This window comes from Hirundo rustica, chromosome 6 (assembly GCF_015227805.2).
Source record: "Hirundo rustica isolate bHirRus1 chromosome 6, bHirRus1.pri.v3, whole genome shotgun sequence".
In the NCBI taxonomy this organism is placed as follows: Eukaryota; Metazoa; Chordata; class Aves; order Passeriformes; family Hirundinidae; genus Hirundo; species Hirundo rustica.
Window position 1 is genome coordinate 58,654,013 of NC_053455.1, and position 25,218 is coordinate 58,679,230.

Sequence of the window (25,218 nt, forward strand, 5' to 3'; positions counted from 1 at the left end):
TATATTTGAAGCAGTTAAGAACTCAGAGCCAAGGTCTTGCCCAGCTGAGCATGAAGGACAAGGGCTTGAGAAGCACAGGGAAGAGGGAAAATTTGGTTTCTGACATGCCAGAGAGTGGGGTCTGTATCCCACAAGGTAAGCAAGTGGATCCCAGCAGTGACAAGGCTCACCTGCAGTCCAGGGAATGCCCAGCAACTTTGTAGAGAAAACACATCTTCTACCGGTAGCCGCCCCTTGTAGAGATGCTTCCCAGAATCTCCTTCCAGGAGATTCCACACGAGGAAATCTTCAACTATTTGAATCTCAGCAGCTTCCTGAAGTTTTCAGGGGACCTCTGCTCTCACTGATCTTTTAAAATTCTTTCTGATTTCAGGAAGTTCTCAGATGTTGCACCTCAGCCAGGTGTTTTATTAGTGGCTTAATGAAATCTGAGCTGTCAACACTCCTTCCAAAAGTATTTCAAAAGGAATCTTTCCTAGCAGCGGCTTCCTATGGACCAAAATGAACAACTGCCAAGTTTCGTTCAGCTCCTCAGTAAGGGAATGGTGCCCAGGTGTGCATTTGAGTGGGAACAGCTCCTTTTGCAGGTGCCAGGTCCATCATAGATGGCACAAACTGATGGAGCAGGATGGGCTGGGCAGGGCTGCACAAGCACAGGATTGCAGCTGAAGATCCTTATTTTAGAGCTGCTCTCCAAAATCCATTGGTTTTACAGGAAAGCTGGCATGTCTCTTCCATCAAAGGGGAGCAATCTGCCTGTGTGGCACAGGGACAGCATATAAACCTCATTAAGTGGTGGGAACAAATTATTCCTCATGGAGCTTTGTCTTTAGTGGCTTTGACAAAACTGGGCCACCAACTCCAGGGGCAGAATGGAGAGGAAACAACTTTTACAGCGAGTATCTCCGTTGTGTAACTCTCAGAACATTTCTTTGCCATAAGACCGAACATCTGGCTTTGTTCCTGCTACACGGAGCCCTGACTCCGACCTCTGTGCACAGCTGCGCTGTAGGCACTGCCCAAGCCCAGCCATGTGTCCCACCACGCCTCATACAGGGGAATCCTGGCAAAAGGCTCTTCCCCTGCATTGCTAATAATCCAAGACCTTGTAATGGAACCACCCTCATTCCAGCTTCCCAAAGAGCAGCCAAGGCACAGGCACAGCTAACCGTTTTTATTTGGGATCAGCAGCAGGCAGCCAGATGCCAACCCAGAGGGGAAGGGATGGGCTTCACCCAGGCTCCCTCTACTGACAGCAGTGGACACTCACATACATTTCACTTTGGGTCATCTCAGAGGTTTCTGAGGTTGGCTTTTGACTGCTTTCCGGGATTATTTTTATTTATTTATTTGCCTATCTCAAGAGTTTTTCCCAAGCAAGAGCTTCCCTGTTTATTTTCAAGGCCAAACATGTGCAAAGCTGTCTCCTTGGCTGTTTCTTTCCCTTCACCTTCATTCAGAACCATCTGTATCCTCCTTCATGTCTGCAGCCAGCTGCTTAGAGAAGGGGCAAACGTACTGGCTCGTAATGGCAGCAGCTTCCCTGGCATCTCTGTCCGAGCGGCTGTGGGAAGGGAAAAATCAGGGATAGTCCATTATTTCTGGGAGCATGGACTGCAGGAAGTGTGACAAAGCCACCTAGTGACATTCAAGGATGACTTCAAGGAGCAGGTGAATGATAGAGGCATCATGGCTGCCTGCTGCCAGGCACTCTACAAATGCACAGCGGTGTTTCACCCCCGTTGTGCACACGAAAGGTACTAAGGGCCAGCTTATTCCTTCTAATTACAGTGATTTAAGAGTGACATGTCTAAGGGAAAGTTGTTGGGCATTAGGAAAAGACAATATCCAGGTGCTGGGACAACCCATCCTGAGGTGTGTGTTTCAATCAGCAGCTGAATCCAGATCGGGCAGCAAAGGCTTTCTTTCAAATTTAACCATTAGATCACGTTTCCTAACGGGATGAATAATTGGTTCAATCCAGAACACAACTCTCAGGAAATGATTCAGAAAAGATATTCTTTTGCTTCCCTGGGTTTTACTGTTTTTAACAACTGACTTTTCTATGGCTGTTCATAAAAAATCCTCTTTTGGCTTCAGTATTGTGAGGCTTAGAGTCACAGAGGTGACCAATCCCTCCCCACCCACCTGGCGTTCAGAAAGCTCTGGTACAACCAGAGAAAGCAAAGTTCCTCGGTGTTGTTTACTCCCTCTCTCCCCTGCATGTCTGTGTTGACCGGGCCAGGAGAGCTGGTTTAGATAAAGAAAATGAGCATGAATTAAAAACCCCAAACCACCAATCACGTAACCAAACCACCACCGCTGCAGAGCAGCGCTCGCACCTCGTGCTGTGTCTGCTGCCGTGCTCACAGACACGGCCTCAGTGGGGGCTGCTGTGGCACTGAGAGCCCCGGGTGGGGACCGGGACACCAGAGGTTTCCTCTCACCTGCGCTTGCGGCCCATGAGGTTTTGGATGAATTTCTGAACCTGGGCGTTGCCTCTCATCTTGCTGTACTCACTGGTGAACAGCCCATCCGAGTGCCTCTGGGACCTGTGAGGGGACAACACGGGACGGCGGCTGCACCTCCCAGCCACGGCCCGCAGGACTCACCACGGGGCACAGCAACGCCTCTCCTCCAGCACTGCGGGGCCCTGGATCCCTCCCCTTCCCCTCTCATCTTTGGGCTAAATCCCCCTGGAGATCTCCATGCCTCAGGAGGGTGGGTGGGGTTGGTCCTCACCTGTCCTTGAGGCCCACCAGGTGTTTGACCAACTGCTGCACGTAGGCATTGCCGTTCATCTTGCTGAGCTCGCTGTGGAAGAGCCCGTCTGCGTGGCGCTCCATCCTGCGTGTCGGAACGGGGAAGGGGGGTCAAAAGGAAGGGTTTAAAAACACACAAGAACAGGCATTAAACACTGTTGTCTCAAGGCAGGAGAGTCCTGAACACTCGTGGGCAAGAATTTGTGCCACTTGGGCAAAGTTTCACAAAAAAAGGGGGGACAAAGGGAGTTTTAGAAATGTCTTTGTTAAACATCACACAGGAAAATGACCTGCCCTTGCTTTATGTAATTGCCACAAAGATGTGGGAATGTGGGGTTATTGATGATTCAGCACAAAAGAGCAGGACAAGAAGCTGGAGAAATAATAAACAAAGATCCAGAGGCATAAAGCTGAAGAACTTAGATAAGGGCAGGAAAGACCAGCCCTTGCAGGTGACTCCCTTGGTGAATTTGGTGAAACTTACAGGGTTGGCTATTTCTGGTTATGTTTTCATGGGACCAGGCTATTGGAAACAGAAATTCTCATCTTTATCAGGCTGTGTAAGTGCACAGGAGAAAAACTGACTCAGAAGTATCCTTGTAACTGTGTTTTGTTTTGGAGGCCCAGATTTTCTCCCGAATTAAATAAAATTAATGTTCCCATTCTTAAGCAAGCAAAAACATTTACAATATTTGCACTCATTTAACTAAATCTGTTTAGGGAAGAAGAAGATCCACAAACAAGCAGATGAAAGTTCAGGAAGGCAGCTAAAAGGATTTTCAGCTAGCAGGCTTTTTGGACAAAAACCATGGAGAAAAAGAAAGCAGAGTCCCAAGACATGCTTACCTCTCCCAGGATGGCAGAGATGCTGAGAAGTGGGACAGGACAATCATGGGAACAATTACTTGCCACAGAGTTGTCATAATGGAAACCATGTTCTCTCCTGAAATAAAGCATGAAGTTTTGTGAGCAGCAGGCCAAGTGACCTTGGTGTATGTCTAGTGCTATTCACATGCCCCACAGAGACAGGACTGTGGAAACACCTCCACTGCAAGTAAATAAGGCAGGAATTCCTGCCAGCAGAGTTAAACACCTGGAGACATCTGCAAGGGGGTTTCAGACAAAAAAAAATTACATGTGCTAAATAAAATTCATTCTCATATAGAGGAAGGGCTCATGTGTGTGCCCATATCCACCTATGCTCTAACCTTTCAAGAAGGAAAAATGAAATAACACAGATTTGCAGTCACAGCAGGCCCTCCTATTTTGTTTTCTTACTGAAATAAAAAGAAAAGTACATTTTGTTTATCAAGAGCCATGGCATGTTTTCCCCCTTTATTCCCAAGCTGTTCCCCCCTTTGTTCCCAGGTGCTCACCCTTCCTCAAGGATCACGCAGCAGCTCTACCCGTAATTTATAACACACTCCTTTATTATTTGCCTTCCTCCTGCAAAGAAACAAACCTTCATGACTGTCCTGCAATCTCTCAATATGGCACTTTGCTAACCCCAAATCAAAGTCCTCCCACTTGGTTTTCACTTTATTCTGAAGCTAAACAGTACAAAGAACATGAAAGGACTGTCCGAGAATTCTGAACACTTTCTAGCCACCCTTCTGGGACTGTTTGCTGCTCTGGAGGTGCTGCAAGATGAGAAGAGGCACAAGGAGAAAGGACAAGGGATTTATACAGAAATTTATTCACTGTAAACCACAGGGCAAATATTTAATGTGGGCAGCAGAGCAAACAGATGACAGGATGAAGGAACTATAAGCTTAATCTCACACACACTTTGAGCTATAATGTTGTGTTTTCCTGCCTGATCCAGCTTTGACGGGATGGAATAGTAAAACAAGAAGGACATTTCAAAGATCAGCATCTTACTGGAGTCCAAACAAGGCAGACTCCTTAGTCCTGGGACACAGGGGGAGCTGAAAACAGCCACCAAAACCAGAGCATCCTTGGGCAAGGGGAACCTGAATCCCGAGCCTGTCCCTCCATCTGCCCAACAGCTGTCACACAATCCCTTGGCCCCAGGATCTCACCTCAGCATTTGGCCTCCCCTGGGCTGGCATTTCTTGGGAGCACCATATTTAAGAGACCATTTTAAACCCCAACCCTGGCTCTGGAGTTTAGCCTCTCTTCATAACTTTTTTAGCTGCTAATCCATGATCAGCTTCTCTTTTCTCTTCCTGGACATAATTTTATCTCCCCTGGGTAAACCATATTTGCTTGCCAAAGTTCCCAGGAGCAGCGATGGCTGTTGGGGAACTTCTCCTGCCTATCAAAAATGATTGCATTGTTTTTTTTTTTTTTTTTTTTTAATTAGCCAGACCACAAAGGAGCAGATATATCTCCAGTGTCATCACCAAAGGGCTGTTTAACATTCTTAGGATACTTCCAAGCTTTTAATTTCCTCCCCATCAATGCTGCTTTTAAATGACTCTTTGGCCAGCTGGGACCCTTAGCTGAAAGAACTATGCTCCAAACCAGCCTGGAAGCCCTGAGGAGAGAACCCCCCCATATTCCAGCCCTGCTGCTCAGGACATGGATGGCCTCATAGCAATAGCTCAGTAAGGCATCACAGAGGTCTGAGATCTACCCCCCAAAGTGAGAGAAGGGGAAAGGCAGCCCGTGCAGCCCACTCACCCCAGCTGGACTCACCAATCCCAGTTGCTCCCAGCTCACAGCTGATGCTCCACTGCCTGCTCCTCCTGGGGGCCTCTATAAATCTGCAGTCTTATCAGAAGCAATTATTTGGGTAAAGATATGGATATGAGCAATCATGATTAACAGCAAATAACGCAGCGGGGTTGGAATGTCCTTTTAATTACCTGATCAGGTCATTCGCAGCAATTTGATGGAATATTTCTGCTGATGGATAATAATTCCTGCTTCTGCCTATAATGACATTTGTTGGGCAAACATCCTCGTAGCAATTGATTCACTACGATTGTCATCCTTATTTCCTGCCTTTAATTACCTCTTGATAGGAGCTTAATCTTCTGTTCTTGTCATTTCATCCTGGCTTGGGCTATGTTTGCGATTGCCAGGATCTGTCAGTGAGTCCCTGTGTGTACCAGTGATTTGGCTGAATGATGTGTCACTTTTTTAGGGCAAGCATTGCCTGATCAGTAGGTTCAGGGCTGACTTTTCCATGAGGGGACAACACCTTTTGAACTGTGGTTTCAACTGGGAAAGATTTGCCAAGTACAAATTCTGGCATAGCGTCCAAAACCCAGCATACTTATACATGTATGGAAAACACCCTAAATCTATTCCCTGCTGTTGCTGGGGTTTTTTTGGTCTCAAATACTGCAGCTAAAAGTGACATGGAAATAGAGGAAGAAAATAGGATTACTCTTTCTTTCCTTCTTTATATGGTATAAAGTAGCTTGGAAGAAATAAGCACCATAATTTTTTTTTTTTTAACCTTCCAATTGGAGAAATGGGAGCTGTATTACACTTTTAATCTACTTATCTTTCTTTTTCCTTGGAAAAGCACAGGCTATCCCCATAACTAGAGGACTGGGAAGGACAAGATTTTCCCCATCACCTTTCCCTTGTGAGAATGCAGATGAGCAGAACCTCAGCCCTCCAGCCTGTGAGTGCAGGCTGCAGCCAGAGCCCTGCAACAGGGACAGGGGAAAACAGCAGGGACGCTCCAGGACCCATTCCAGGGCTGGAGCACCAAGACATGCCATGGTCAGCACTAGGTCAGGGGAACACATTTCCTCCTCTGGGACCTGCTCTGCTCCAGGCATTTCCCAAGCACTTTCCTCTCCTCTCTGTACCTGCTTTCTCCAGCTGCAGCCTTCTGCCTCTGCTTCTGCCTGCACTGGTGGTGGCAGCTTCAGGTTCACAAAAGAGGCTGAACAACACGTAGGGAGGTAAAAAATACTAATGGAATTTTCCTTCCTTTGCAAACAACCTGAGTGGGTCTGAAATGCCTCCAGGCTCTGGGGAAACTCAGTTTGCCATGAGAATCTGGATGAAGACAGAGAAGAGGTAGGAATGACAAAGTGGCCCCACGATGGCAGCAGAGGGTGTTTAACGGGACACTAAAAGGTTCTGGGGACTGGAAGAACATGAAATAAGTAACCTGATTAACTACTTTGCAACAAAACAGGGGATTTGCCTCCACCAGCAGGGGCAGAGTGAAAAGGTGATGGGGTAAAAAATGGTGTGGCCATGCCCAGCGCTGCTGCAACTTAATGCAGGTGACAAACTTGGGCTTGTGCTCCAGTGCAGCTCTGGAAGCCCCTGATGAGGAAATTCAGGGCCATGGAGAGAACTCAAAAGCATTTTCAAGCTAAAATTCATAACTGAATAAACCAGGGCCCAAAACAATTCCTCAGTTGTGAAATAACATCTGATTCTCCTTAACCAGAATTTACATCAAACTCTCATCTAGTGAGAGTTTGGAGACATTATGGAAACAGGAGTAATAAAGAATCCTGCTTAACAATATCAACAATATCCATTGAAAGGAGCTTTGTGAATTTGCACCTTGCTTCTCCCATTCTCCATTTGTGTGAACACTCCAAGTCCCAGCAGGAGTGGAGATTCCCCTTGCCCGCATCCAGCAGGCACAAAGCAGAATTAAATCACCCATTTAGATGGAATCTATAACCCGTTATCTATGGGCAGCATCACTGCAGAGAAAAGCTTTCAGCTGTTTTCTGGCTCTAAGGATGATAGAGGAAATGACTGGTCTCACCTGATCCCTGCTCCTGTACCACTGCCACGCCTGCAGGCGCAGGAAGTCAGGGCTGGACTGATCCCAGCCCCTGGCTGCCCTGACTGACCTGTCCACAGCACACAATGATTTTACAGGATTTTAGCAAAGTGCCACAAACAGGTGACACTGAGGAGTGCTGAGGCTGTACACACACACTCCTTGAACACAGCAGGGAGAAATGCCCCAGGAGAAGATGGAGAAGGGATCTGTGAGCTTTGGGAGCCATTCCTGATCTGCCCTGGGGATGCTGCCAGATATAAAGCTTGGATCAGGATCTTTGTGCTTAGGCTTGACACCGACTGACATGCCCAGTGTGGAGGGAACTGTGATGGGATACATTAAGTAAATCCAGTTGCCATGGGTGCCAGGGCTATTCCCAGTAGCCACGCTGATGCCTGGGGCCACCCTCGTGCCAACAGAGAGTAAAGATTATGAAACACTGGGGCCACCCCCTTCAACACCCAGGCTCTGGTTACTGCTCTGCCTCAAGGGCATCAGAGCTGAGAATGGATCTGAGGAAGGTCTTTTTCCTCCTCTTTACAGCAGGAGGGGTCACCAAATCTTGCAGTGTGAAAGGCAGCATCTTAGAACAACACTAAATGCTTTAGTCCCAAATTTGGCAATATTTGAGAGAACACGCTAACCTGGCATTTTTTTGATGTTGGAGGTAAAGACAAGAAATTGCATTTTAGAAAAGAGGATTTCATCACAGAGCTACCTATCCTGGCCTACAGCAGAGGGAGGATACAGGCAGATTCTCCAAAATCAGCACTCAGAGCTCTGGGGGGTCATTCTAAGTTCTGAAGGGGAGAAATTCCCATTCACTTTCAAAGTAATTGATGCAGGAGATCAGTAAAGAGTTTTTCCCTGGAGAAGCAGTGGAATGCATTCAGAATCCCCCTCCTGAGAGCATTAAGAACAGGCTGGATAAATGCTGCTATTGTCACATGGACATCGTTGCTCCTGCCTTGGACCAGGAAAGCCCATCCAGCTTTTGGGGTTGCTGTTTATTCAGGGCAATCCTTACTAAGTTTGCCCAATCCTTGCCAGCCCATCCAGAACCCAGACCCTAGGATCTGCTGGAGCTGCTCTTCTTTCTGGAGACAACATGACTGGCCAAAACACATCCCAAAATCTTACAGACATGCTTTGCACCATGGCTTTGGGATGGCAAAAATGCACAAGGGTCCAAGCCAGGCCAAGAAGGCTGCGGGAGGACCATGTCATGCCCCACATATCCAGCAATGGTGTCCCAAATCCTGATGGAGCTGTCCAGGTGTAGTTGACCTTTGGGGAGCCCAGGAGAGGCTGTACCCCCTGCAATGGCAGCACTAGGCCCATGGCAGGGGAGTTTATTGAGGTCATTTGGTACTAGGAACTGCATGGCTAAATCCTTCCTACGTAAAATAGCCTCTAATCAGCTTACGGGGTGTTCAGGAACTTCTACCTCCCCCACTCCTTTCTTCCCCTTCCCGTGTCTGTGTGAGGCCACGTGGGCAGTGGGGATTGTCTCTGGTGTGTTTGCAGGTGACCCTGGCCCGCGCCACTGCGATGACGGTGATGCTGCTCCAGCTGAGAAAAGATTGGAGGCGATCCCTTGCATCAATCCCAGGCCCATAAGAGAGAGGACCCTAATTGGAATAAGGGGATTGGAGGATTTAGCCTCCTAAATGCTGCTTTCTTGCACAGGATGCTTTTAGGAGCGGTTTTAATCTTTACCACCTGATCTCATGATTTTGGCTGCATGGAAGGAAGAGGCAATCTGGGCATCGCAGGTGGGCTTGGAAGAAGAAGGAAAATCACAGTCCCATAATGGTCATGGAACCTCAGAGAAACACTTATCCCCAATCTCAAAGGGGCAAATTAAGCTAAGAAGGTATGTAGATCCAGGATATGCGTGTCTCTCTTTCTACCTAGCTGCTCCTGAGGTGGCTTGCATGTGAGGGACAAGAGCACAAAATGTCACATACCTGGAGCTGTGCCTGCTTGGTCTGAAGTCAGAAGGGAAGGTGCTGGACACGCTGGTGGCATCCATGGCTGGCAGCATTATCCAGGGGCAAGGACAGCACAACATTTATCAGGAGCTCTTGGTTGTGCTGGAGCAGATCTCAGTCATTTTGGTCCAAGTTGTATCTGCTTCCTGCCAAACCCTTGGGTGACATCTGCAGTAAACCCCAGGTCTTCTGGAGGAAAAGATTAAATATTAGTTGTTTGGCTCACACTGGGAAAAAAAAAAAAAAAAAAAGTACCCAAATGCTAAAAACATTTTGCTAAAAATTGGGAAGAACAAGGGGAAAAGTGTGCTGTTGGTGCAGGAGTGGTACCTTGGGTGCTGGTAGGGTGCCTTGGCTCTCCTGAGTACAGGATAAGGGGTGCTTTGCAAGTGAGAACATCCCTCTGGAGCAGGGATAGGTGCTAAGCTGCAGGGTCCCCTGGGGTGCCTCCCTAGGGATGCTAGATGAGCCAGGCCCATCCTGCAGCAGGAACACTTGTGACCAAACCTTGAATCTGGAAGGGCTGCCATGAGGCACTTCCCTCCTGCAAGCAAATCAGAGAATCATGGAATCATTGAGGTTGGAAAGAACCTTCAAGTGCAATCTGTGCCCGACCCCCACCTTGTCACCCAGCCCAGAGCACTGAATGCCACGTCTGGTTGTTCCTTGGACACCTCCAGGGATGAGGACTCCACCAACTCCCTGGGCATCCCCTTCCATTGCCTGAGCACATTTTCCATGAGAAAATTCTTCCTGAGAAGAAATTCTTCCTGCATGCTTGGGAATGGGTACTGTAGGAAAGAAGGGTTGGTTTTACTGTGGCTGGCACTGTCATCCAGAAAAGGAAAAGCCAAGCTCAGGGAACAGTCTTTTTACAGGAAGAAGGGAACTCTGTTTTCCCAACTTATGAATGCATCACTGCTGACTCCCCATCACTAAAGAAGTCTAAAGTATTTTTTAAAGACAAGCTGTCACCCCCATCAATCACCTGCTGGAATTTTACACCCTGTGCAACTCCTTCCAAAGCTCCCCTGGTTTTCCCTGGGCTGGTTTTCCCACCCAAGTGGGGGAAAAAACCATTGGCCTGCCCCTGGTTATGTTCCCAAGGTGGAACAACAGATCCCAGTGCAGGTATCACCAAAAACTGCAGGAAAACAAAAAAACTCTCCAGCAACACTTTCAGTGTTAGAGAATCAGGGCATTACTTTATTCTGGTCAGAATATGCAGCAGAAATCATTTCATCCACACATTGCCTGGGTTGTGCAAAGAAAATAATGCCTTGATCCTTTAACCCAGGGACTGGGTGGCTTCTTCTCCAGGCCTGCTCTGGCCATCCTTGCCCTGCTGGCCCAGCACTGCTTCCTGCGCAGCTGGAAACTCCCTGTACCTGGAGTACAGGAGCTCTGAGCACGCTCACACTTCCCCTGTGTCTGGCTTCATCAGGGCTCTAATTGGCATCAGAGTTGTAATCTCAGCCTCCAGCTGTCTGTGTGTCTGGGGAAGAGGAGAAAGCTCTTCGGGGAATTAATTTCAATTAGAAGAGCGATGTGCACTGTGTTCTGGCTGGCAGGGCCAGCTGTCCCAGGTGTGCCAACCCAGCAGTGAGCACAGCAGCTCCTGACACAGCAGCTCGGGCTGCATTTTGGCTCACCCCTGACTCTGGCAGGGACCCGAAGGGACACCCTTCCTAGCAAACAGGAATAGGCTTTTTCAAGAGGAGCATGGAGGGAGCTGCACTTACAGGTGCTTGCTGCTCCCAGTCACGTCCTTCCCTGCCTATGTTGTCTTCCACTTCTCCCCCTGCCCAGGAGGTTTTTCCCAACAAGTGGCTCTAATAAGCTCAGTGATGTTTTAAACCCAGTAGGAGCTCTTGAGTTATATTATTTTGATCTGTCCTGTGCCACAAGCCCTTGTATCTCATCGGATCACCCTTGTGTGAGATCAATTATGTGGTTAAGCTGAAAGCAGGCATGCACAAAAACACCTAGTTTTGACTCCAAGCAAACAGAACTGGAAAATGCAGCCATTTTCTCCATAGTTTCACCCTCACAGCTAACCACTGGCATTAGTTTCTTACATCTTACGAGGATTTATCATACTTACCAGAATGGTAAATGTCAAAATATCCATTCAGCATGTAAATAAATCCCTGCAGCTTCTTGGGGGACTGGGAGAGCCTGAAAAGCCCAGAAAGCTGTGCCATCCTCTTCCCTCTCCTGCAAAAGAACACCTGAGAGGGGGGATGCTGCCTCTGCCTCTTTTCTGAGAAATGCATTACAGGAAATTGGAAAGCAGGATGGCTTTGTTGCCGATGAGTGTCTCGAAGAGAATTGCCCGGTTGAATGTGGCAAATAAAAGGAACACGATTGGCCTTGAAAGCTCTTTGTTTTCCTCCCTTTGAACCTGAAGGCAGCTGGGAGAGCTGGTGCTATCAGGGCACTATTCATCAGCTGAGTTTGGCACATCAGTCCTGAAACTTTGGCAGCCACATTGTTCCCCTTTTCTATTTAAATTTCTAGTGCCCGAGATGTGAAAAATTATGGTGATAAAAGTTCCATCTCCTTGTGGAGACTCTGACGGATGTCTCACTTCACAAACTTCCTGATCCTTTGAACTGGCTGGGAATCAAATCCTCCATTAATTTATCCTGGGGGAGTCTCTGCAGGACTCCTCCTGGCTCCTTGGCAGGGGACCAGCTCCCTTTGGTTGGGGACCAGCTCCACCACGGCCATAAACCACACTGCTTATCTTCCCGAGTTCCTTTTCCAAACGCTCCAAACAGGCAGGTCTCCCACTGTTTTTTTTTTTTTTTTTCTGGTGCTGCCCTTCTCCTGACACGAGGAGCAGCTGTGGTGCTTCCACAGCTTCTGTCACAGCGGGATGGTGAACGAGGACACTGCAGCCTGTGCATCCAAACAAAAAAGGGTTGTTCCAAAACACCAACCACATCAGACCCTCTCCAAAGGTGCTCTAAGCATTCCCAGTCCATCACTCTGGCATGACTTCTCCTGCTTTCCAAGAGGGTGACCTGTGACTCTGTCCTTTGCCATCTGTTTTCTGAGCAGTGACATGACATGACTTCTTTGGATATGCTGATGAAAAACAGACTTTCCTTCTCCTTATCCAAGAAAGGAATTGTGTTTAATGTCTGTATTTAATGTTTGCCATGGAAGCACTGTCCTACTTAGTGCTTTGCATGGCTACTCACTTTTGGAAGTCAAAAGCATTATTTCACATCAGTTTAATCCACTCCAGGATTAAACTAGTTTAGGATTAGGCCCTGTTAGTCTGGAATATAAGCTTCCACACTGAGAATTAAGAGTCATTCAGCACTAACCCACAGGGAAAATTGAGATAGTGAATGTAAATTAACTGGTAAAGGGGATTAGAGGAATGGCACTAATTCCTGTGGGAAGGCAGGAGGACAGCTCTCTTGGCCACTCAGGTGGTTTAAACATAAATGAATTAAGAGTATTCTGTCCACACAGTTCCATTAATGCACTTCAGGGCCTCATTTACTACTTTGAGTTGATTTCTTAGAATAAAAAGGGCTATAGTGAAAGTCATTCTGCTGTCCCAGGCCCTCACTGAGTGAGGGCTGTGTCAAGAGTCAGGCTTTAGGGATCAAACCAGATAGGAAAAGCTGTGCCAGAGGATGGAAACTATCTTCCTTGTCTGAACTTTCCAGCAGATGAGGTATCACCAAGCTCCGTGATGTGCAGCCGTGTTATTGTTCTCCTGAGTCCAACACAAACCATTCCTAAAAGGAATGCAGAGATACAGGTATGTGAGTACCTGCTACAGTGCTAGTGCCAGACAGATCTAGAGCAAGACCTGGTCTCACTCAAGCCAGGTGGAATTGTCTCTCCTTGTTTGTACACTAGAAGAGGGAGATGACTGGGAAAACAAATCTTGGATCTGTGTCCACCAGGCTGACACAAGGGCTGTGGGCTTTCCATGCTGCACATGCTGAGGGGTAACCATGACCCTTTCCAAAAAAGAGTAAAAAGATACTTGGGGCAGCAAGGTCAGGGTTTGGAGAGAGGATTTCTCTCACAAGTCTCAATAGTTTGGATGAAACTCTGATAGCTGCAGCCTATAAACAGATCTTAGAAGAAATTTGTCTCACAAAAAGCTTCCAAGTATGTATTTTTCCCTTCCATGCAGTATAAATGTCCCTTCAGTGCCTTCTCTTCCCACTGCCTTCCACAAACACCAGGCTGACCTGAATGCCTACCTGACATTAACATCTGGGCTGAGGTTTGGGGGCACAGCTGCAGAGATGCCCACAGAGTCCCACATCTCCCAAGTCACCTGGGCCTGAAATAGGAGGTCACACCTCCCTGTGCTTCCTAATCCTGCAGGTGCATAGGTCCCCCTCAAAGAGAATTTTTCTCTCATTTTCTGCTGTAAGACACCCCAGCCCCCATGTTCAGCTCATGACCTGCTGCCCCATCTTTGCTCCCACACTTGCTGCCTATCTGGTTTCTTCCTGTACCCTGCATTTCTGCAGTTAGTTATTCCTGCCCAAGCATGGGTAAGGTGCAAAATTCCCTTTGAAATGCATCTTGCATTTGCCAACCTATCAAAAGCACTTTGAATCCCTGCTCCGTGCTCCAAGATGCTCAGAGGATCCTGTCTCTGCAGTGTCTTCAAAGTTCATTATGGACTGTCTGGCTCTTCACTCGGTGTAATTACAAACTCCTAAACACTACCAGACTCTACACGCACATCGGAATACAATTTCCCAGTTATTCACCCGGTTTGTACAAATTCCAATTCTTCCCTCTAACACTGTTGAAGAGACCAACCCCATGTGAGAACACAGCAAGACCTCTGCAGCGCTCGGGACACCGGGACACCGGGACGCCGCGAGTCGGGACACCGGGAGCCTGCCCCCCTCCGCCACCCCTTAAGCCGCTTGGTGACCCAGTTGTCCCCGCGGGGCCGGGCCCGGGGCCGGGCGGGGCGGTGGCGGAGGCTCCTCCCGCGGCTCGGCGGGCAGCTCCCGGTGCCGGCCCGGCTCCGTGCGCGGGGCTGCGGGGGCAGCGCCGCGGGGCCATGGGCAACGGCACCGCCGGACCCCCGCCCGCCGCACCCGGCCACAGCATCGCCGCCCTGGTGCTCGGCATCCTCCTCATCCTCCTCATCGTCGGCGGCAACGGGCTCGTCTGTCTGAGCGTCTGCACGGAGCGGGCGCTCAAGACCACCACCAACTATTTCATCGTCAGCCTCGCCGTGGCCGACCTGCTGCTCGCCCTCCTCGTCCTGCCCCTCTACGTCTACTCCGAGGTGAGACAGCCCGGGGACACCGGGGGACGGCGGATGGGGCTTGTGCGCCCGCCGAGCCCGCAGGTTGCGAGGCAGCGGGGGGGGGCAAGGGACCGAGTACCGAGGGTCAAAGCCGCTCTCCGGGCTTGCTCCCCACCGCCATCCCGGGACAGCCCTGTCCCCCGGGATGCGGCGGTCAGATCCCCCGGCTCTTACCTGCGAACGTCACGGCATCGCACAGCGCTGCGGGACCGCGGGCGGCGGGGAGCCGAGCCGGCTCCGTGCTAGTTCCTGGGATCCCCGTCCCAACCGCGCCGAGCGGAGGTGCCCCGAGGGGAGGCGAAGCGGGATGGCAGTGCCTTGGCTTGCACGCTGTCCAGGCTGCCGTCTGCAAATGGACAGGAAGAGGCAGGTGCAGCGCTCTGTTTGACATAAAGCGAGCAGATCTTGGTGATGAAGGGGGATCCTTAGCATCTTTAGCCAAGAAACAAATTTCCATGTTGGCTGAGCAGGAGAAGCTGTCTTTTCCGGGAGCTGGATGGGATTTGGTCACCCTGCACCGAGGTGGCTTTGGTTGGCAGATCATTGATTGACACAGGTCTGAGCCAGCATGCGATGGCGGTCATGGAGAGCCAGCTCAGGGACATGGGGCAGAGCTGCCGTTCACCCCCAAGACTGGGACAGCTGAGGGAAAGAACAACAGGCACTCCCCAGGTTGAGTGGTTCTCTCTGTAGCATTTACTGCCCGGGATGAATAAACCCTTGTGCTTGCAGGGGGATGTTTTAGAACCTGTTAGCACCAGCTGATGGCTCTTCCCTGCTCAAGAGGATGAAAGCATCCACTGGGCTGAACAGCAGTTTTTTCTACCCATCCTGGTGGTAGCTGGTAGTGTGGATCTTCTTCCCAGCTGTGGGAGAGTGTCTCCCCTCTTGTCCTCTCTCGCAGGCCACGCGGAGCACCCCACGGCTCAGCAGGCCCTGTCTGTGCAGGCCTGTACTCCCCTAAGCAAGGCAGGCTGCAGATTAGAGCTAAGAATGGTCTCTATCTCGTCCTAGGATTTTGCAGGACATTGTGACCTCTCTGGAGACAGGTATTGTGGAACAGCAGGTTCATTTGGGGACCCAAGGAAAGAACCAATGAAGAACTGGAGCATTAGGTCCCCTCTTTTTCCACTGCCCTCTTGGTTTTTGCAGATTTGCTTTTCCTTTGTTACCTTCATTTTGCTGGTTAGAAAGGCACATTCTTCATCATTCTGCTCAGCTACTTTTTGCTAATTAGGATCCCTTTTCTTCCTTCCTCTTTCCGTTGTCTCTCAATACTTTCAGACCCCAGGTCTCTCCCTGGTTAGTCACTAACACCAGAGTGGTTTCCTTTTGCCTGCAGGTGGGAGTTTTGCTGGAATATACAAAATACAGGTTAACATAAATACAGGTATTCTGGGATACCTCTGAAAATGCTTCCAATGGGACAGGAGTATTGTGGGGCTTTCTTTGAATACCCCAGACATTCTACAAGGTCTGGATTCCCAGCCAACAGATGTTTGTACCTGTGTGCACTTTCAAAACTGGGGCTGTCCAGCTTGTGGTGACCTTTGGTGTGTTCACTTCCATGGCTGTTCACAAACATTACTTCTGTGAAGGAATTCTTCCATGTCTCTGCTCCCAGGATATTAAACATGGGGAATGAAGGTGCTGTGTGACAGAAATCTTTCCCTCCATCCTCTGCAGCTCCTGCAGCCAGGCAGGCATTCAGAGCAACAAAACAGACAAGGCACCACTCCTGGTGCTCAGAGGGAATGCATAGAGTAGGTGTGGGAAGTGCTAAACAGGTACAGAGAGAGGAGCACTGTGCATCAGTCACAGCCCCTTCAAGCAGGCAGTGAGGCTCTGAGGTGTAGAGGAACTCCAGCTCCAGTGCTGCAGCAGATCCCATCCCATGCTGGGATGCTTCTCTGGGGGTTCAGAGCCTGCAGGTGTCCATGTTCATTTTAATCATCTCCTGTATGCTGGTGCAGGAATTCCAGCTCATTTTGTTCTGAAATAAGAAAAGGAAAAGGGAGAATAACAACTGAATCCATGCCAGAGGACAGATTTTTTGTGGTTTCTTTTCTTTGTTGTCTTTTGTTTCCCTCAGAATTAGATGTTGGGATGCAAGATGCAGGGTGTAGTGATTGCTCTTTAAAACTAGCTTGGTTTCAGCTCGCGCTCTGTACCAAACATGGTAGCCACTGAAAATACGGCCTGGACAGTCCTGAATGTTCCCTTCAACCTTCATTCTTGGTGTGGGGTTTTTGTTTTGCTGTTTTAAACTTTAGTACAACTCCTGGTGCAGTAAAGGCCTATTGGAAAACTTGAAAACCAGCTGAGGCAGTCGGTTCTTGCTTTTTTAGCAGGAACAGAACGATAAACTGAGCATTTTTTCATTCAGCAGAAACTTGCTCACCTTGTGCTGTTTTCCTGTGATGCAGTATCTTGTGTTCCAGTCTTGGAAACATTCCTCCAAGTCAGGGCTTTCGAAGACAGCAGGAAGGACTTAACTTTTGAGGTGACATCTGACATCCTCACAAACAGCAGATCTCCTCCAAGCCCCAGTGGGGATGGGATTCCTTCCTGTGGGATGTGGATGATCCTTTGCTGCCTGTGCTGGAGCACAGTGGGAGAATCCTTGATCTTGGCTTTTATTTCTGGTTGCTAAGAAAGCTAATTTCAGACATTGGCAGCAATTATGGACACACACTCTCTTTCCACTGGACTCATCCAAATATGGAACAAAGACACATTCCAGTGTTTTCCAGTCGTAATCACCACCCAGCTGCCTGCCCTGGTGGGCAGAAGGCACTTAGCTTCCTGCTTGCTTGGGAATCTTAGCAGTACAATGGGGAGAGGTAGTGGTAACTTCCATGGGGAAGTTGTACTGCTCTTCTGCCAGCCTTGGCTTTCTGATGAGTGTGGCAAGTGCTTTCCAGCAATCAATCCAGTGCCAGAAAGGCAGGGATGATGGGAAGCAAGGGGAAAGAGATGGCCTGGGGCACTCCCAGGCATGAACTGTTATTTGTGAGGAGCAGAGTTCTGCTTTCATGTGAAGAGAGACCAGGAGAAGATCCCAGAGAGTGCCTGGAGCATTGTTAGCACTGAAACAGGGGTTACCTGAGGAAGCAGAGCTACAGTGCTGTGGAATTACTGCAGGATATCACCTGGCTCTGGGTGGCTTTGGGAGGGAGCTGCATGGCTCCAAAGGCTTGCCTTGTGTGTAACTGCTCCCTCTTCCCAGAGACTGTGACAATGGCAGGAATCCCAATGACTCTGGGATACTTTCAGGTGTTTCTACAGTCCTCATTAAGTGGAGGCACCAGGACCAGCTCCACACGTGGACTGTGCTGGGGAGCACACCTGTACCTGTACCTGCTGCTCCTGTGATCAGCTCTGCTAATCCCCACCGAGCAGCAGAGCTGCGGAACAGGCCTGAGCCAGGAAGCTGCTGGCAGGAGATGAGGGTGTTGGTTATGTAAACATCTTTGCCACTAAGACCTGTGTAAGTGATTACGGAAAAGAGGAAACAGTTTGAGCAGATTTGCATGTTTACCTGGCTCCTTCTCCACGTCTGAGAAGAATGTTCCCAACAGGCATGACAATGGAACAGCCAGTAAAAACCACATGAACAATCTTCTTATCTTGGTGAAGGTGATGGCTTCTGCCCAAAACTTTCAGGGTGCCACTGTTTGGTATCAAAACATCTATTTTCTTGCAGTATTTTCTGTGTGCCTGCGATGCCACTCCTCTAATGAGAGGCCAGACCTCTGCCCTCTCCAAATTTCTCCTGGCTCTCTGTGAATGCATATCAGCTTGTTTGCAGCAGGATTTGGGATTAGTCTTTCCTAAAATGTTACCGTTTTAGTGGAAATAGATGTCATTCGGGGCCTGGCTGGTATCTGAGCCACACAAGTACCAGGGAGGTGAGACAGGCCAGCAATTACAAACCAGTGCTTTGGGGTTTTTTTTTTTTTTCAGATATAAGTAATTGGGGAGAGGTGTCTTGGAATTCTTGGCCCTCATAATGCCTCATGTGGATGATCAGGCTTGCTCATGATCTCTGAAAAACCTTGACCTCAATGACTTAAGTTAAGAAACAACATCAGAGCAGACATGAGGCTCCTCTGTCTTATGTCCCACTCCCTCTTCTCCGTCTCCTCTCCTCTTGCAGGTAGTGTTGTGTATTCTGGGGACTGTGTCAGTTGTCACAACTCATGACAAAAAGCCCAAGTCAGCTTCTGGTGGACATGGGCACAATTCTTTGGCTTGGATGCTGGACTTTGCCCACTGGCAAGGACTATTCCTTTTCCAACTCGTGTCACAGCCTTCTCACTCCATGCCATATCTTTGAGCCATGGCCGCACTGAGGCAGACACTTGTTCAAAGTCCAGGTGGGCATCTCCCAATTCCCTTTCAGGCTCCTGCTGCTCCTTGCATGTGGCAGAACTGAGACAAGAGGTGGTATGAGAGGAAACAGGACTAAAACCTTTGGCTCTGTCCTGGCTCCTGCCCTCAGGAGCTCTTCTGTCATCAGGCTGCTTTAGAAGGCAGAGTTTTCCTTACAAATGTTTGAGAACCCAAGTCTGTATCCTGCCATCCACCATCCTACAAAAACTTCTGCATTGTATTCTGGAAAAAGGGAGAACCCAAAGAGCCGCTGAAGGTGCAGTTGCTCTGGAGCGTTTCTTAAAGGAAGCTTGAGCTGTTTGTGATCCCTAAATCTTTACACTGTGGACCTTGATGGGCTAATCTGCTGCAGCCTCCTGGAACTGGGTACTCCTTAATCACATGGCCGGCAAAGCCTCTTATCCAAAGTTACTCTCTCTTTAGAGCGGTCCTTGGCACATTTTGCCAAGGTGGGCAGGTGACAAAACCCATAGAACGGGAAATTCTCTCCTAGCACCTTTCCCAAAGCCAGAGTCTTGGGAGTTGGTAGGGAAAGGGAAGGGTTTATAGCATTTTCCAACCTTAATCTCACATGATTCAAAGGTGCTGCAGCCCGAGAACCCTTGTCCTTTTCAGAACAAATTAGCTCCTCCAAATCACAAATAGGCTTGGAAAACTGCAGCCCAAAATCAAATTTTATCTCTCACAAGCTGAACCGAACCTGTTAAGATCCCAGTGAGCTTGGCAGAAATTTGGTAATTGATGATTCAGGTCCCAGATTCAGTTTGGAGAGGCTGCATTGTGCTAGAGAAGAGGCTGAATGAAGCCCTCAGGTCTGACTCCAGAGCTCCCCTGGAGGTATCTCAAGGAGATGCTGTACAAAAGTAGCAAAACAGTTTCTTCAGAGACTCCTTTGGCTTTCCAGCTCCTTTAATCATAATCCTGCGCTTGACATCATTACTGGTTGATATTAATCCCTGCAGAGCTGCCTGCCCTGTTGCTGGCAGGGGCTGGGGTTCGGCACCTTCCCGGTGTTCTTTGAAGCGTGTTCTCCACGTGGCTGCACTCTGCGCTGGGATGAATGAAACCAGGACCTGTTGTTTAGCACCGGTACAGGGACAAATCCATACCTGCTTCCTGAAACCTGCAACATTAAAGGGCAGCAGGCATTTGACTGTATGAGCACTGGCTGGCTATTGCTATAGAGAAAAAAGTCCCTGGGATTTTTTTTTAAAATATATATATATAATTTTTTATGCAGCACATTTTCTCTAGATAAAAATATATAATAAATTATATATATTAGATTATGCACATTATCTGCAGATAGGCATACATAGAAAATTTAATATATTACATGTAGCAATATATATGCTATAGTAATATTTATCATATATTTTAATAAAAGCATATAGAGAGTACGGATAGTGCTTGGTATTTTGCAATATCAAAATATAGTGTTTGAGTCAGGCATGACAAGGGGGCATTGCTACAGAACACTTTTTTTCCCCAAGCTAAAATCATACTTATCTGTACATTTGATTGGGTTTTTAACTGAACCTCTCTCTGCAGAGGGACCCAAAGGATGGTGGAATTTTCCTCACGGTCTCAAACTCAGAGGAAGAATTCCCTGCTGTCCTTGTGGTGACAGCCTATTGAACTTCCTGGTTTACCTGTGCAAGGTATGAGCAAACTGATAGGTCTCTGCCTGTACTCAAGGAGCTCATGGGAATCATGGCACAGGAATGGGATTAAGGTGACCTATTTCTGCGGCAGCCTAAAGAGTGCTTTAATGTTAAAAGAACAAGCTGGGTTTGTACCTAGGTGAGACAAGCACTCTATTGGAACAAAGCGCTGCAAGTAGTTTCTGGCTGTACCAGCGTCAGCCATTGCTGTCCTTCTGTCTGTCCTGCTGCCTATCCTGTGCTATGGGCTGTGCAGAGCCTGTGATGCTGCCTGAGACCTCACTGAGCTGAAAATCATCAAGGATGGCAGAGTCAACGCTTCCAGGTGGTTCAGAGCACTGACACCGGTCCCTGCTGCTCTGCCTTGGTGCCTGTGACCAAGAGATAATCAGAGGTTGTTACTCACTGCCTGGAGCTGCTCTTCAGATGCTGGACTTGTGCTTAGCCTGCCAGGATGGAACAGCTGTGTGATACAGGGAAACCATTCACTTCGTCTGCACACAGGGGTTCGAGCAGTTGAGACACGGAAGAGGAAGAGGAGCTTTGTGCTCTCTCTTGCTTGTGGACTGAGCTCAGCGTGCTGTGCAGCCAATACTGCCTTGTTGGGGAGATCTTAGGGTCCTGAACTGGGGGGTTTGAGGAGCTTGGGGGTGCCTGCCTTCACCCAATTCAGTGCAATGTCCTGTGTCCCTTTCTCTGCCCAGCACAACTCACCTGGCTCTAGTGACGGTCTCGGTTCTCCAGACAGGCCAGAACCACAAGCTCTGAGCAGGCTGTGGGCTCTGTGTGGGGCTGATTCCCATGTACTGCTGCACTGGGAGCATTGTGCCATCGGAAGAGCACGCAGCTTTGGGCTGCTTGTTTGGAGTGGCTGAGGCACCCAGGCAAAGCCGTGTTCCTGTAATTTTAAAGGACACACATCTGCTGACCTCAGGGATCTTTTCAGTTCCAGGGAGGAGTGTGGTCCCTCAGCACGGTGCTGTGCGATGCCCTGATGACCATGGACGTGATGCTGTGCACGGCCTCCATCTTCAACCTGTGTGCAATCAGCGTGGATCGGTGAGTGGCTCCCTGCTCTGGCTGTGCCTGGGCAGCACACTGTTCCACAGGCTCTGTGTCCCAAGCAGGGAGGATTCTGCCCTCCCCTAAGGAGGGTGTTCTGCCCTAATGTCCTCCACCACCAGATCTGTGTCCCATCGGTGGTGGCCAAGCTGAAAGCTTATGTAATGAGCCAGAGCTGTCCCTTGGCTGTTCTGGTGGTAGCCCAGGCCTCGGCTGTTAGTAAAGTAAATTAATGGGGGGAAGGACAGTGACAAGGACCTCAGGGCCCCTCGGTTACATTACCAGCGGTGCCACCACCACCACACCAGGACTGACTCACCCGGGGCTGTGTTGGCAGGTTCATCGCTGTTCAAATCCCGCTCAACTACAACCGGCGACAGATCGACCTGCGGCAGCTGATCCTTATATCCACCACCTGGATATTCGCCTTTGCTGTGGCGTCCCCAGTCATATTTGGCCTCAACAATGTCCCAGACCGGGACCCCAGCTTGTGCCAACTGGAGGATGACAACTACATCGTGTATTCCTCCATCTGCTCATTCTTCATCCCATGCCCTGTCATGCTGGTGCTGTACTGTGGCATGTTCCGAGGACTGAAGCGCTGGGAAGAAGCCCGGAAGGCCAAGCTGAGAGGCTGCATCTACGGAGCCAACAGGAAGCTCTATCACCCCCCAACCCTGATGGAGAGAGAGCAGACCCGGCTGGGGCTGCTGGAGCGCAGCCCCTATGCCCGTGCCGGCCTCCCTGGGGAGTGTGGGATGAACAATGGGATTCAGACTGTGTCCTACCCACACCTCAGGTATCCGCACCCAGGGCACGGGCGCAAGCGGGCCAAGATCAACGGCCGGGAGCGCAAGGCCATGCGGGTGCTGCCGGTCGTTGTCGGTGAGTGGCCGTCAGGGATGGCTGGGGAGGGTGGGGAATGTGCCACCTTGTCCCAGCACACCGCTCAGACTGGCAGGACCTGGGTGAATCCAGAGCAGTGCCAAAAGCTGCCACCCTTGGGAAAGAACACATGCAGTGTTTATAACCCAACCTCCCTTCAAGGCAAACCTGTGACTCCCAATTATCTTACATTCGAAGCCAAAGCGAGACTAACCTAAGACTTTTCATCTATGTTTAGGATGGGAAAAGACATCCCAATTTTTTGCCTGGGCATAAGCCCAGCTCCACATCTCAACACAACTGCTGCCTTTTCCCTGAGTGCCTGAGTCGTGGCTATCTTTTTTGGCTCAGGCTTTATTAAATTAAAGCCTTTTGAACGTTCACATCACCTTCTCTCTTTATTTTCCTCCTGGCAGGTGCTTTCCTCTTCTGCTGGACACCTTTTTTCGTGGTGCACATTACCAGGGCTCTCTGCAAGTCCTGCTCCATCCCCCCTCAAGTCACCAGCACTGTCACCTGGCTGGGCTATGTCAACAGTGCTCTCAACCCCATCATTTACACCGTATTCAACGCCGAGTTCAGGAACTTCTTCCGCAAAGTCTTGCACCTCTTCTGCTAAGCTCTCCATGCAGGAAGAACCACCGGGTCATTTTTTGTATAGTTCATTAAAGATCTATTTCTGTCTCTGGTCTGCTGTCTCTGTTGGGGATGGGGCTTCCTCAGGTCCTTGTAGTAAGGTGTTACAGGTGAGGGCCAGTGGATGCAGCTTGAATCCTCTTCCCACTGCCAAGGGAAACTTCCAAGTGTAGCCACTTCTTTAACACTTGCTGCTTGATGTAAGCTGGGATAATACTAGTAATTTCTAATCTTCTGCCCTCTGGGGTGGTATTAACGGGGCTCTGAGGTGACATGGACACAAGTCTGGGGGAAAAAGGGCTGTTAAGCTCATTTCCCAGATGACCACATGCTAGACAAGGGTACCAAGCTCATTTCCAGATGTCCATATGCCTGTGCAACCTCCTTTTCCCTTATCCTTGATAATTCTAAACCCAAAACCTGATTTCATTCATGTTTAACAAGGGTCTTACAAAAGCACCATAATGTTTGTGCTAGTGCTCCAGAATTTCCTGCGAAGACACGTGATTTCTGCTAGGAACCATTTCCAGCCTCAGGAAAAAGTCCTTCATCCCTTTAGGTGAACCTGCATGCAGTGACAGCCACAGCAGCCCGTGGAACAGGTGATGCTCATTGCTGGGGCTTGGAGGGGAGAAAAAGAATATTGCAGAAAATTACAGTCTTCGAAGTAATGATTGTGGCTTTCCAGGAGGGAATTTGCTTGGAAGCAGAACAGAAAATGGACGTCTTCAGTGTTTTCTTGACTAAAAATAACAAGTGCTCAGTTTCTCATCAGCAAAGAGACTCAGTTCCCACACGATTATATTGTGCATTTTTCAGCTGTTGCTCACTGGGTTGGGGCAGAGCTGTCCCAGGTACCAGGGCACCGTGGGATTTCTAGAGGTGCTATTTCGGAGCTGCCTTTGCTGCATCCGAATACAGGATACAAGCAATCCAGTAAATGAGCTGTGTTACTGTAGGCTTAATTAAGACTGTCTTCTCAATTAACTAGCTGTCTTCAAGTTCCAGACAACAAGCAATCAGCATTTAACTGGGAGCAGAAACCATTCCCGACACTCAAGTATTACTTTGGGAAGCAGGAGTGAGCATTTTACTATGGGAATGGAAGGAGTTGACTGTTTTTTTCCTTCCCAGGAGTATCACAGGTAATTTCTGTTCCCATCCTGCCTCAGTTCCTTCTTGGCTTTTGTTCCTTTTGGGAAAGCTGCATGCTGTGGCCACCAGCTCCTCACCCTTCATGGCACCGCAGTGCTGCCCCCCGGGTCTGCTCAGTTCTGCGTTAGGAATCACTTTCCCAGGAAAAAGCCAGGAAGTAACACTCACCACCTGCCACTGACTGTGGGAGCCCTGCCACCTCCCTCTGTGGGAGACTTGTGACTGATGCCCCTTGGGAGCTGGTGCTGGTGGCAAACCCACCAAGGGCACTTCTGAGAGACCCCACTGAGAGAGATGGAAAACCAGCTCCTACTGCCTTGGAACACATGGAATGCAACCTAACAGACCTTTAGACAGGGGAAGAATCAGATTTGTCAGAAACCTCTAGTCTTTTCCACAGAGTTCACCTTTGAGTCTTTTCCATGGCATTTTTCTCTCTTTTTACATTTCCTGTAACTCAGGATGGAATTTTCTCTGTTCAACAGCGTGTGTGATGTTGGGTTGGGTCACTCTCTGGTTCAGGTGACCCTGCCTGTAGCAGGCACTGAACAATCATCCTCATCCACCATCACCAAACTGGAGCAAGCAAGAGCCAGGACAAGTGATCCCTCAA

At 49.1% G+C, this 25,218-nt stretch overlaps 1 protein-coding gene across 1 annotated transcript; it reads left to right on the forward strand.

Moving 5' to 3' along the window:
• The first annotated feature begins 14,480 nt into the window (after window positions 1-14,480).
• On the forward strand, window positions 14,481-23,433 carry DRD4 (dopamine receptor D4). The gene is made up of 4 exons (XM_040066423.2): window positions 14,481-14,787; window positions 21,814-21,926; window positions 22,267-22,814; window positions 23,231-23,433. The coding sequence occupies exons 1-4, from the start codon at window positions 14,557-14,559 to the stop codon at window positions 23,431-23,433; spliced, it is 1,095 nt and encodes a 364-aa protein (XP_039922357.1). The 5' UTR covers window positions 14,481-14,556.
• Window positions 23,434-25,218: the final 1,785 nt, after the last annotated feature.